Source organism: Coptis chinensis, chromosome 4 (assembly GCF_015680905.1).
Source record: "Coptis chinensis isolate HL-2020 chromosome 4, ASM1568090v1, whole genome shotgun sequence".
In the NCBI taxonomy this organism is placed as follows: domain Eukaryota; kingdom Viridiplantae; phylum Streptophyta; class Magnoliopsida; order Ranunculales; family Ranunculaceae; genus Coptis; species Coptis chinensis.
The window spans coordinates 938,533-953,267 of NC_141459.1; the positions used below are offsets into that span (position 1 = coordinate 938,533).

At 36.9% G+C, this 14,735-nt stretch overlaps 1 protein-coding gene across 1 annotated transcript; it reads right to left on the reverse strand.

The window, feature by feature from the left end:
* Positions 1–9,009: 9,009 nt before the first annotated feature.
* On the reverse strand, positions 9,010–14,439 carry LOC147501009 (cytochrome P450 CYP72A219-like). The gene is made up of 5 exons (XM_086606039.1): positions 14,003–14,439; positions 11,489–11,709; positions 10,917–11,158; positions 9,985–10,372; positions 9,010–9,682 (listed from the first exon to the last, which is right to left on the reverse strand). Exons 1-5 carry the CDS (start codon positions 14,280–14,282, stop codon positions 9,257–9,259), a joined length of 1,557 nt encoding a protein of 518 aa, XP_086462165.1. The 5' UTR covers positions 14,283–14,439; the 3' UTR covers positions 9,010–9,256.
* Between the last annotated feature and the right edge of the window lie 296 nt (positions 14,440–14,735).

Sequence of the window (14,735 nt, forward strand, 5' to 3'; positions counted from 1 at the left end):
CGAACACTTCACATTGAAAGGTTCCTTTTGGTTCATACTGTTTTTTTTTTATAAGATGTTGTTAGTTTTATCATTTTTCAACTGCAGGTTGGTTCAGTACATCGACTCTTATGATCCACCACTAAAAGGATTGCAGGAGGACCTTAATTTTGTCAGCCCACGTCTTGGAGACCGAGCTTTGTCATCTTTGCAGCCATTAATGTATGTATTCTATGTTAATGACTAAGTTACACATAACTTTGAAACAGATAGAGTTGCCTCCAAGTAGAGGTGAAGATTTGCAGATGAAGTGCTTGCTCGAGCTTTATGGACTTAAGGTAAGTTTATGGCCTATAACAAAGATAATAACATTAATAAGCCATTTTATTCCCATATATGATATAGTTTTACTCATGAGATAAATGGAAGTTTGTGAGTAAGGTAAGGCTGATTATATCACTTTTTTATCGTTAACTCTTAGTTTATATATGGAGAAAACTGCAGACAAGTGGGGGAAGCATAGAATGGGTGATGAGTGGCATGAGAAGTGGTGGGAACATTACAATGCCTCTGGCCAAGCTGAGAACATTACTATACATTCGTATTTTAAAAATGTCATTCAAGTTAGATCAATTATGTACGATTATTTGGAAACATATGCAATTTTTTATCGCCTCCACGAAGACTAGATGTAATTTTTACATCCATAATGACTTGAGTGGCATAGCCACGGGTTAAATTCTAGTATATTAATATATTAAAGATAAGGGTTCGTCACAAAAGTTTCCCAAATCTCGATAAAAGTTTTCCTGGTATATTTAGCGGCTGCAGCTCATTCCAATACAAGTTTTAATTGTGGAGTGTCAAAACGATGCAGACGACAGTTCACGACACAAATTCAATTTCTGTCATCCGATCCCTGTTTTTTTTATGAGAGTCATCCGATCACTTAGTATGTACATTTGAATGGAAAATTATGACACAAACGTCACAAAATTTGTTTAATAGTCGGTTTGGTTATGTTTAATAGTCGGTTTGGTTCGGTTAAATATATATAAAACCGAACCGATGTTCGATTGTCGGTTTAGTTTCAAACCCGACCCAAACCAACCCGCCAATTAGGCTTTGCTCCCTACTAGATGGGAAAATTAGGGTCTCCCCCAGCACACAAAAAAAAAGTCAACTCAAGTTGATTTTTTTTTTAAATGTACTTAGGGGGAGGGGCAGGCGTGGGGAGAAGACTCTAATTTCTCCATTTAGGGGGAGGAGATCCTAATTGGCTCATATAAGGGGTAATAATTAACTCCTTGTTAGAATTAAACCGATTTGGAGAAAATATCACACTGACTTAATACTAACTTAACATGTATTGAATCATTGAGAAAATGTAATGGAAAGAATTTTTATTCATTGAGGTAAGTCTAAATAGGAGGAGGTTACCTTTATATACAACTAGGTAACCTCATTTCCAAGATAAAGGATTATCATGATAAATACCAGATAGAGGGTTATCAGGATAAACACAGATCAATGGTGGGCATCTATATAAGCCCACGGATTTCATAACACTCCCCCTTGGATGTCCACCATTCTTGTGGAAATTATGGTGGATGCATCTTTTTGTAGCATTCTTCTGGATGCTCTATAACTATCCAATGACAGTTGCCTCATTAAAACCTTTATAAGGAAAACCCAGTGGGAAAAACCAAAACGAAGGGAAAAAAAGTACAACATTACTCAGAATCATTGTGACTTGCTTTATACTGCCTCATTAAAACCTTTACTAGGAAAACCTAGTGGGATAAAACCTAGATAAGGGAAAAGAGTACAGTGCATATGTCCTGGGACACATTCTTCAGGATTCTCCCCCTATTTTATTACTCCCCCTGATAAAGACAAGTCTTTATATGGCTTGGTGGTGAACTCTGTGCATGCCGATCCCATATACAAGCTTTTGAAATGTATGCTTTGATAGTGATTTAGTGAAGAGATCAGCAAGGTTGTCGCTGGAACGAACTTGCTCGACCTTAATCTGCTTCTTCTTCTGAAGTTGATGAGTGTAAAAGAATTTTGGCGCAATGTGTTTTGTCCTGTCTCCTTTATAAATCCTTCTTGAATCTGGGCTATACAAGCTGCATTATCCTCATAAATAATGCTGGGAACACCTGTTATAGAAGGTAATTGACAAGAACTACGAATATGCCCAATTAATAACCTTAGTCATACACATTCACGGCTAGCTTCATGAAGAGCTAAAATTTCAGAGTGGTTAGAGGAAGTTGCCACTAAAGTTTGTTTAGTGCAATGCCAACAAATGGCAACATTACCACTAAGAAATACATACCTGTTTGGGAGTGACCCTTCTGAGGGTCAGATAGATAACCAAAGACTGCATAGCCAACTAGATCATAGTCATTAGTGGAGCCATAAGAATAAAATAGTTTCATACAAGTTATTCTATAAAAATATCTCAATATGTGTTTGACATCATTCCAGTGTCTAAGTGTATATGCACAATTATATCTTGATAAGAAACTAATAGAAAATGCAATGTATGATCTTGTGCACGTATTGTGCTAGATACATAAATGCACCAATTGTACTCAAGTATGGTACTTCAGGACCCAATACTTCTTCATCTTCTTCTTTGGGGTGATATGGGTGTCTTTCTCTGTATTCAGTGATCGGACGACCATTGGGGTACTTAATGGATGTGCCTTGTCCATATGAAAATGTTTCAAAACATTCTCGGTGTAATTAGTCTAGTGGACTAATACAGCACTAGAACTTCTCTCGATCTGCAAGCCGAGACAAAGTCTTGTTTCCCCAAGGTCTTTCATCTCAAATTCCTTCTTTAGGTATTGAGCAGTTATCTCGAGCTCTTCCAGAGTTCCAATCAAATTTATGTCATCCACATAAACAGCTAGTATTGCAAATCCATTTAAGGATTTCTTTATGAAGACACATGGGTAAATTTCATTGTTTGTATACCCTTCCTTAGACAAATATTCACTAAGACGATTGTACCACAATCTTCCGGATTGTTTCAAACCATATAATAAACGTCCTGGTTTAATTGAGTACGTACTCCTTGATTTTGCATCAGGCAAACCAAATCCTTCAGGAAAACAGGAGAGTATGTTTCTTCATAATCAATCCCAGGTTTCTGCAGAAAACCTTGTGCCACAAGACGTGCCTTATATCGAGAAATTTCATTTTTCTCGTTTCGTTTTCGAACAAACACCCATTTGTAACCTACAGGGTTAACACCTTTTGGGGTTTGTACTATAAGTCCAAATACATCACGTTTATTGAAAGAGTTTAATTATGCTTGAATAGCAAATTCCAGATTGGCCAATCTTTCCTTTGTCGACAAAACACGTGGTTCATTTATTTTCATCATTGTCCTTTGATGTTCCAATATCTATACCATAGCTAAATATGTCATCCATGACAAGTGCTTTCCTATCCAACAATTCACCTGAACATGCATGGAATATTGAGATCGATCTCTTTATTTTCAGGTACCTGTGCCTCTCCAGGGGCAACCATATATAGGCATTTCAGTGAATTTTGGATATTTGCACATTTTCATTATTTGTTTATGGAGCTCCAGCCATTACATGCCTATTGTTTGGACAAGATGGTTCCTCAATTCTCCTCTCCTGGGAGCACTCTCTTTGGATCCTATAGGTCTACCACGCTTTTAGCGTATAGTAGATTCATTTTGCCGCCATGTTTGGACCCCGTCCAAATGGAACATCAATTCTGGCTGGCACATTCATGGTTACTTTTACCATATCATTAAATGTTTAGGTATTTTCTTTGCAACCGCTTGCAAGTATATCATTCTCCTTATCTCATATAGTCACATTCATTGTTTGGATCCTTAATGAGACAGAGGACGTGATCCAAGTTGCTTCACGTCGTTCCTTAGAGCAACCATTGCTTTTCTCCCCCTAACGACGGGAAGACTATCTCATTAAATTGACAAGTATGTAATACAGACTGTCTAAGTGAGCTTCTTGCTCCCAACGTTAGATATGATACACAATGTCTTTCTCATTTATGGGTATAGTCTACCGGACATATATCCATAATACTTTTCTCCATTTATATATCCATACATTTTAACATAAAGCAAAATAAATTTGTAAAGATTGATACTAGCACAAGTATATTAAGAAAAATAAAACTTGAGATTCATAATAAGAAAATTCAAATTATTAATGACAATTAAGGCCTAGACATTCCATGAAGAGAACACAATATTAACTGTAAACGTTAAATGAACTGGTAATAAAAATATAATTAACTAAATAAATCATTCCAATTATGAAAGTTTGCTCATCAAACTTGTCCATTGTTATTTGGATTCTCATACTAAACTTCAAGGCCTTATTTATGTTAGAACGTCAAGTTCTTGAAAACAAAATAGCTATAAAAACGAATTGGGCCTACATAAATGACCACTGTAATGGGCCAAAACCGGACCAGTCCTTATAGGTTGGACCTGACCAAGTCGATATAGTCAACCAGACGATCTTAGAACTTCAGGTTTCTAAAAATTGAATCTTTGGAACTTCAGGTTCTTAAAAAAAAAATAGATTTTGAAACTGCAGGTTCCTAAAATTTCGACCTTAGAACTTCTGGTTCTTAAAAATTAAATCTTGGAACGTCAGGTTCCTAAAAATAATAGATCTTAGAACTTCAAGTTCCTAAAAAAAATAGATTTTGGAACTTCGGGTTCCAAACAATTTAATTCTTGGAACTTCAGGTTCCTAAAAAAAATGGATCTTTGAACTTCGGGTTCCAAATATATCGTAAAACTTTAGGGTCTGCATCATTGTTCAATAGTATACATAAAAAAAAAAAAAATGAAAAGAAAAGAAATTTCCTTAAAGTAAAAACCCTAGCATGTAATTCTATGTTTTAATCCATCTCACAATATAAAACAAAGAATTGCATAGATTTGGTAAGGAATACGATACCTATCCGATTGAAAAATCGGATTACCACGTTTCTCTATCTGACGAGAAATTAGTCAATAAAGAATTGTAAAACTGAATTAGCTCATAACAAATTAGGCTTCATTCCACACACCGTTGGAAACATCTCTGAGTCAGCTTTCTAATGCAAAAAACGGTTTGCAAATCCGACGTTTGAGCAGAAAGTTATAGCCGTTTTCATTGAGAGTGTCTCAACATTCCGAATTTCGAAGCTAATGTCATGAGCTGGGTTTTATTAACTTAAGGCCCAGAACCAATAAAACATATGGGCTTTGGCCTTTAAAAGTTATTAGGCCCTTTATCCAACAAAATATAACATGTTGTCATCGTCTTCTTCCCTGGAATAGCCAACCATAATGTGTTCCAAACAATTTCTACTTATTTTCAAAATTCCTAACATCTACAACACTGTAATAAGGTGTCCCAAACAGGCAAACATAATAGTGTTAGTTGTACTATGAAAAGAGTTAAAAAGATTTTCATCAGTGTTACTAAAACTTGCTAACAACTCCAATAATTCCATAAGCTAGCATTAAAAGACTTAAAAAGATATGAAATGATAGGTCGGTCTTCAGGAACTTGATCAACGTGGATGAAATTAGTATTTGACTATTTGGCATGACGAATAATATGCCTTTTGAAGTTTTGAGAAACAAAGTTTTTCATCCCACGACCCACTTTGTGGCTTTTGTAATGTCAAAAAGAAATATAATCCTTTCGCTTTTAGGCCCAATAACAATGTCGAAACATAAGTTTTTAAAGGAATCACCGAATCAGGTACTTAAAGCTTGATTTAACTAATTATAATAGATGCATAACATTTAATAACCAGTTATTATAAAGCCCAATTAGAAGAAAAAAAATATCCTGACGAAATTAAATATTACATGTCCCATGCCTCTCTAGAAGGTTGTTATCTTGCTTTACAGCATCACAAGTCATAACTAAGTACGGCATAGCTAATAAATTGGTATTAACCCTTTTCTTTTATCAAACTAAAAACAAAAGAAAATTTTATAAGTTGATCCAGGAAATATAAACGATATGATGAACATTAGAGCTCCTTACTTCAGCTACCAAGGCACAATGAACTTTAATAGACTTGACCATGAATAATCTATAGTCAATCAGTCCTTGCAGTAGAGCTTATATTTCTTACCACATTTATTTATTTATTAATTTGCATGTTTATTGGTAGATAGGTATTGCACTATAACCTAATTATCGTACCACATGCAGATCATTCATTGACTCTCTTGACTGAAAAGGCAAAGACACCTCTTATATTACATTACCGGAATCCAACGCTAAAGACTACCGATAACAGCATCTTTGTCTACTGTTTTACACGACTCCAGTAAAACAAAAAAGTTTAAACATGCACTTACAGTAACAAGCCAGAGAAAAACGCAGTTAAATTCGACAGTAACGAATTTAATACCAAAATACGAATTTAAATTCAATAGTATCGATTACTATTCATAATAACAAACTAAACACATGCCATTAATCGTAAGTAAAACACATACCTTTAATCCAAAGCTAGAGACTATCGTGCTGATAACGTGTTAGAATTAAACCGATTTGGAGAAAATATCACACTGACTTAATACTAACTTAACATGTATTGAATCATTGAGAAAATGTAATGGAAAGAATTTTTATTCATTGAGGTAAGTCTAAATAGGAGGAGGTTACCTTTATATACAACTAGGTAACCTCATTTCCAAGATAAAGGATTATCAGGATAAATACCAGATAGAGGGTTATCAGGATAAACACAGATCAATGGTGGGCATCTATATAAGCCCACGGATTTCATAACACTCCTGATTTAATTTTAAAATATGTGAAAACCAGTCGGGTCGGGTCGGTTTATATCGGTTAAATTATAACCCAATTGGTTTGGTTCAGATATTGGTTAAGTTGGAAATTAGTTCAGTTCGGTTCGGTTCCAGAAAAATATAAACCAATAAGGTCGGTTTGGTGATCGGTTTAGTCCCAAACCCGACCAGAAAAAAATTCATCCTGGAGGCTTTCAAGCAAGGACGCACAATAGCTGGAAATGTTGTCACCCCCAAAGTTGTTACTGATATTCCTAATGGATGGAATATTTATTCTTATGATGCTGCTTTTGACAAACTTTCAAATAGAGGAGCTGCAGGGGTTCCGTGTAGAAGTGCAACAAGAAATATAATTCAAGGCTTGTAGTTCTTTACCGGTTGAATTTCTAGCTGCAAAATTGGCATGTATGTAATGTACGTACTGTTGAAGCTTAACTCTCTTGAAAGTGCAGTAATTCAAGGTGATAATAGTACGGTGGTTGCTGCCATGAAGGAAGTCCTGGCATTAGTTGACTGGAAGTGTACTTCTATCCTTAAAAGTATTAGAAATAGTACTAGCTCTTTTGATTTTCCTTTCTGCTCTAAGTGGATAAGTAGACCTGTAATGGGGAGGCTTATTCTATGGGGAGCGGTATTGGCACCCCGATAAATAGGACTAGTATCCCTTTGACAAAAAGTAAAACAATAATTGTTATTTCTTATATGTGTTTTTACACCCCACATACCCATAGTTCTACGGCAGTCAGTTGCCGCGAGATCTCATATCCTACGGCAGACAACTGCCGCGATATCACACAATCTACGACATTGGGTTGCCGCGAGATCGCATATCCCACGGCAGGCAGTTGCCGCAGCATATTTTTTTTGTGTTTTTTGTTTTTTTTCACTTCAAATTTTACGTATTGAATACACACGACACATGAATACTTCATTTTCTTCTTTAAAGTTTCTTTATACACTCCAAGAACAACACCAAAACCATGACAAAAAAAATATACAATCGAGCCATAATTTTGCTATCTCGCAGCAAATATTTTCATATGCTATAAGAAAATTTTGTGATCAAATTAGTGAAGAAGAGTTTTGATAATTAACACAAGCAAAGACTCCATTTTAGTAAACAAAATTATCTCGCGGCAACTAACTTTTTTTTATGGTGACTATTAAAAAAAAAATTAAAAAAAAAGACCCACGGTAGCCACCTTCCGTGGGATTGGGATCTCGATCAATTTTGCCGATCCGATGGGGTTATCGCGATCCCGGCAGTGCTTGCCGTTAGTGTTTTTTGTGTATTTAATAGAGATGTGCTAGTACCGTTGAATTGGTCAAAGGGGTGTTAGTCCCATTTATGGGGTGCCCGCGGCCCTATTATATTACTACGTGGGAAAGCAACATTTTCTGGTTTGGAACCTCCACCAAACTTTCTGACATGCAATCCTTTATATTTTGAAAGTTCATATATATAAACTAGGATTATCGAAAATTAAAAAAGATAGCAAGCTAAGGACATTAAAGATCATGAACCCTAGAGAAAAGGTATTAGTTTCTCTCTTTATGAATTATTTTTCCTCTGGCATCTGTTCATGTGTTACTCCATCAATGATGCAAGTGTGCAACTAACTTTGGAGTCAAATCATTAGTTGCAACTCACATGTCTTATTATTCTGGGCTTTGTACTTCTTAAAAATATGTTGTTCCATGAATAAGGGCCAGAATACACGATCAGTCTTCGTACATTATAGCTTAACGAACGTGCCCATGCATGATCGGCGATCCCACAGATCAGCGTCACCCAAGCCTAATACGTACTATACCCGACCTTGGCCACCACAGAACCCCAACCACACCCGAGGCATGGTGTTGCGTTTTAACTCAGACCGTCTCAATGCTGTGAGGGGTGATAGTCATTATATACGCTGCTACATACTCAGTACTGGACTGGAGATAGTTTCGGTCCAGAGACCTAACTAGTGGTGTTCGATTAACAAAGCGCATCAGTGATAGGTTATCCCCTACTGAGGAGTCCGGACATTTCATGAGCAAACACAAATAGGAGTCGTCATTGTGCAGCCCATATTAAATGTACCATTGGAAGATCATGCTAGGTATTGCAACAGGAATGGCGTCGTCACCCAAAAATATGTTGGTAACTTGTACATTTGACATGAATAAGGAACTGGAAGGAAAGCTCAAAATATGGCCATCAACTGGTATCATAAAATACAATTCATAGTACAGAGTATGAAAACTGACCATAGACCACACTTCTACTATGCAAACTGACTTAAAACATAATAAACTATATACTTTCACACATTAACACTTACAGATGCCTCAAAGCAATAAACCTCCACGTATGTGACTGTAGTTGTAAAACTGTATTTAATCTCAACTTCACAAGATTTAGATTTATATGGGCAGAACTTACAGTTTATGTAAGATCAGCTGAGCACCATGTTGGGGTTGAAGAGTAATGACAGTGTACGGAGCATGAACATAGGTGGATGACAACTCGAAAGAAAATCGCAGTAAGATCATGGCTATAGCCATCTTTGATTCTAGCAAGGCAAAATTTTGGCCAATGCATATCCTTGGACCCCAACTAAAGGGAAAAAATGAAACTTGATTCTTTGTAGCCTTAGAAACCCCTCCAGAGAATCTCTCTGGATTGAAATCTTCAGCATCTTCACCCCAAAGTTCACGATCATGGTGAACTAAAAGCGTTGGCATTGCAAGATGTACGCCAGCTGGTAGGGTAATTTCTCCTAGTTTCATTGTCTTGTAAGTCCCTCTAGTCATTAAAACAGCAGGAGGGTATAACCGAAGAACCTCATACAAGATCATAGTAACCTGTGATGAACAATGACCATCAAAATTTCATATATACAATAAAGGGGTGAACTAGTGTTACCCCCCTACTAGATGAGCCAATTAGGATTCCCCCCCCCCCCCTAAATACACACAAAAAATTCGGTCAACCCAATTTGACTTTTTTTTGTGTGTATTTAGGGGGGAGACCCTAATTTCCCATCTAGTGGGGGGGGAATCCTAATTGGCTCATCTAGTGGGGGGGTAATTTTGGTTAACCCTACAATAAAAGGTATTGTGAAATACACTCTCAAGCAGATAGGATGGTGAAAAATAACACTTACAATTTTTAGGTGGTTCAACCCATCAAAGTCTGGATCTTTTCCTCCAAAGACTTGCAAAACTTCTTCCCTTGCTTTCTCTTGCCAATCTGGATGCATACTCAATACTACCATCGTCCAAACAAGTAAAGTTGAAGTAGTCTCTTGTCCAGCAAAGTAGAACAACTTGCACTCATCTATAACTTCATCAATAGTCATCCCAAAATTCTTAGAGTTCACATTATCTGTAATCTCCTTGAAATTGGATTCCATTAACAGGCCTAGTAGGTCATCGTTGTGTGCTTCTCCAATTTTCATAGCCTTCTCCCTTTTATTAACAATATCCCTTAGAAGAACTCGTGCTTCTCCATAGATTTCTTTCATCCTATTGTTTCTTTTGGTTGGAAGAAACCTGCACATGATACACAGAAAAGGTAAATTGGATTGATTAGCATCATACGGCGTTGATCATATTGTCACTGGTAGTCTAAACATTGTTATTTTTGGTTAAATCAAGAACGTAAAAACGAGTACACGAAAGAGTACACGAAAGGAGTCTAGCAGTAATATAGATCACTTAAGCCCTATCAAAGAATTCAAATACTGATGTGCACTTCTTTCAGTCACGACGAACAAGACACATTCTTACGTCCACAGTATGATTGATCATTAAATCATTTTTTATGGCCTTCCTATTTATAATTCTCTATATATACTTCTTTGGTGATATAAAGAAAAAAGACAGACTCATCCAAAAAGGGCTTATTTTGTTTTATAATATACAGAGTGCCTAGACTTACATAAAAAATGGGATCATCGCATAATAACTAATCTTAATTATGTACACCACATAAAGCGATGAATATATACAACTAAATGAATTCACTTCTCTCTGATGGAGAAAATCTATTGCTCTATCCAAAATTAAATAACTTTAATTGAAGACTAGTAAGTACCTCAAGCCAGGGATGTATATGGACTGCAGAGCTTTAATAACAAGCCCAGCCTGTTCACTCTGGAGTTGGAATATTTGTCGTCCTTCTTCATAGCTACTACCAAATGCTGTTCGAGAGATTACATCAGCAGTTAGATTTTGTAAATGAGGCCACACATCCATTTCACATGAATCCTGCGAAACCATCATTTCCCATTTGTTTACCATCTCAGAGCAGCTAGTATAGATGGCTGGTAACATCATCTGGAATCAAGATGAACAACAATGAAGATATGAGTAATTAACATCAAGAAGAAGAATTCCAACTGAGAATAAGGCTAAGGTTCAATACTTTTATCTAACTTCTATATTACTATCTTTAGAATCTTCTTCTTGACAAATGAAGATATCATTTATTCTTCTTGACATGGTGCTTGGTTGGTTCAAATATCCAATCAAAAACAAAAAGTGGAAAGGTTAAAAGAGGAAAAGACTTTTCCAAACCAACCAATCACCATGTGATGCCCACGAGATATACAAATGGTGCATCTCCACATACTTGCACTCATTTTTAAATAGCAAAAAGAGAGCAACCTTCAGCTTCTCAAGATGGAAGGCTGGATTAAGAATCCGTCTGTGCTTGACCCATTTTTCTCCTTCGTAGCTTACAACCCCTGTTATTAACAACTTTCCAAGTGGGTTCGTTCGTATCTTTTCAAAGTGACCAAATTTATTGGAAAGAATGTCTCTTATCATATCTGGATCCATAATGTTTACCCTGCAATATGGACCATACCAAGTGAAAGATAGTTTACCTGCAATTTTCAATAAAAAAGGAATATCATTTAACAATTAGTAAAAAGTAAAAAAGAAAAAAAGTATCGTGTCTTATATAAATAATTTCTTAATCAGTCAAAGTTCATGCTGTCGATAACAAATAACAATATACTTGTTAAAGCATCTTCAGCAAGAGACTTGTCTGGACCCATTTCCTGCTAATCTTGCCCATCCCAGCAAATTCACTCCATCACATCACTTGCTCTGTCATTACGTGCATTTCAAGAAACTTCCACGTACTACTTTAAATTATCTTGTCGGAATAAGCTTCCTACTTGACGAAAGCGATGCACTTTAGCCATTGTTGAAACTCACATATATGGCTTGGACATCACATACACATCTGTGAATACCGTGTTTTCATATTGCCAGGAATAGTATGTGTATAAGTTTCTATCTTGTAAATTTTGTAGTTAATTCTTTGAATAATTCTCACCTGTTCAAGACTTAAAGTTTCTAGTCTTCCAATTATGCACGTAAATGAGGATTACAGGTGAACCAACACCAAGTTGCTATCACGACAATGAAACATCTGGACTCTTGAAAATATTTCAGAGTTACTCATGTATACACGTTGGAGAAATTCCCCAAGGAAATGTGGCTTGTGAAGAAGATCCACAAGAGGCATATTACATTTAACAGCCAGTTTAGCAATGTCTTAAAGCTGTGCCAACAGTTAAAACTCTGTTATAATAAGGTTCGGACAGCAAGTAAATTGTGGCCAATTGTTAAACTTATTGGATGAAAAGATGCATGCCGTCCTTGTATAGGTAATTCCGTATTTTTGTTTCACGGTGAGACTGCAAATAATTTGCAGTCCGAAGAAGCACAATTTTGAACAACCTCGTTCAACTTCTACTATATTCAACAGGACTTTTACATACTCTCAATTTTAACAGCCACTTAATTAATGGGTTCACCGACGTTTTTGGACCTTGCCCGGCTATTTGACATATCCAACCATTACGTACAGCGGTACAGTTCGTTGAAAATGTTCTAGTGAGGGCTTAAACTTCTCGGCAGCTCTTTAGACTTCAGAGGCCCCGTATCTGCAGCCATCGTAGAAACATAGATAGGGTCGACAACGGAACGAACAACGAAACTGAAACCAGTACCAGAAACCAAACAAGAGATGGAATTCCAGAGAGATGAACAGTCATTCACTCATTCATTTGTATTGAGTCTCTATCTTTTCTTTCTTCAAATTCTTCAAAAGGGCCGTATGCTTTTTCTCATGTAGTGTAGTCAGCATCCGTAGTTTGCATGTTGGCGCACTTGACGGAACTAACATTCAAGCGCCTACTACGCTGGGTTGTTTTGGCCCCCTTACTGTTAGGGGGCTAGCTAAGCCTTTACGTTTTGAAGCAGGGGGGTTGCTCCGAAAAATCCTTTCTTTCTCGTCCACTCAGGGGGGTGCAACACACCTGTGCGGATTACAGGTGACAGTTCCAAGAATGGCGGGGAGGTGAACAGTACCCGACGACGTTCAGGAATGGATGTAGACCCATCAGGCAGGGATAATCATTCTGGTTTTGGGAGAGGAGGTGACGACACCAGTCTGAGCTGAGGGAAGCCCTATGAGTCACTAAAACGACGGCAGGAGGGCCCCTAATCTATCAATAGAGGGAGCAAAAAACGGGCTTTGCTCCTAAGTCATTAATGTTTCTACCAGATTTTATGAAAATAAGGGCTATCCGAACTAGTAACTCCTAAGCCTAATATGAAAACATTGAAAGTGAATCTCAACACACACAGCATGGACAAACGACAAGACAATCTTCTATATTTTATACCAACTATACACTGAGTTCTACTTGTTAAACTAGACAAGGCCTCTAAATTGGAATGAACCGAAAATCTTGGTCCATATAACAATGTTACAGAAAACTGTAAGTTCCTCAACGTAAACTTTCTCAGCGGATTGTGGACAGACCCAAGAACAAATCGTCATCTTAGGAGTTGGTTCTACAAAGCTTCAAAACTAGAATACGCTGACATTTTGCATACACTAGTTCAAAAGTCAAATATTGACAGCTGGACTACTACAAAGGTCAAAAGTCAAAGGACACTTCTAATTTCTTCAAATAGACCCTCTTTAAATTTCCTTATTGTTCAAGGATGTGAGTGCCCTCTTTGAAGAAACCCTCCTCCCTCCTTCCTTCCCACTTCCCCAGAATCCATAACACAAAATACTTGATATAAAATGGTATAAATGGCATGAACAAATAATTGAGAAAAACTGATAATAAATAAATAAGAAGCTGAACATACCATATTTTTCAACAGTCTGATGAACAAAAGGCATGACACGTGGAACAATCTTATGAGACAACTCCATAGGCTTGGCTCTTGCTTCTTGGGTTGCACTCACCATGTCTTTGAGGTTTCCAGACAAGAATTTGTAAGAGGGTCCTTTTATGCCTTGTTCTCTCAAGCACTTCTCTAACTTCCTGGGGTTTAACCAGACCCACACAAAAGCTTTCCAAGCCCATGAAGAAATATAGATAACAGCACAAGTCACTAGCAAAGTGAACAGAATTCCCCCCACCATTTTCTTTCAAGCTTTTGTCCTGCTGCAGTCTGCACAAATGCAATCACAGTGTACCTTAGTTAAGTACTTCTCTAGATACCGAGTGTGGTACAATTGTACAAGTAAGCAGCTATTCTCTACTATTTATATCCAGAAGTGTGTTGATAAATGATAATGTAGTACTGGGACCATGTACCCTTTGGGTATTACCTAATATAAAGCCACTTAAAACAGTTAAAACTTAAAAGGACTAAAACAATGATCAGCTGGTCCAGATTCCAGACTCCATAGTCCATACCGCACTGTGTGACCTATCAAGTATCCAGAAAATAGTTTATGTGTAGAATCTTTGATAAAAAAATTAGCACTCATAAAAATCCCATCACTGACTATTAGCATTTCTCTCATAGAACATACATGGACCAGGATTATTGAGTATCATTTTGAATCATGGCCGAGAGTGTTCGATAAGTT

Coding starts and splice junctions, on each gene's coding strand:
- LOC147501009 (XM_086606039.1), bottom strand. CDS start 14,282: ATGGTGGGGGGAATTCTGTTCACTTTGCTAGTGACTTGTGCTGTTATC. Junction 11,159..11,488: donor TCCATCTTGAGAAGCTGAAG/GTTGCTCTCTTT, acceptor TCTTGATTCCAG/ATGATGTTACCAGCCATCTA. Junction 10,373..10,916: donor ATATACATCCCTGGCTTGAG/GTACTTACTAGT, acceptor TATCATGTGCAG/GTTTCTTCCAACCAAAAGAA.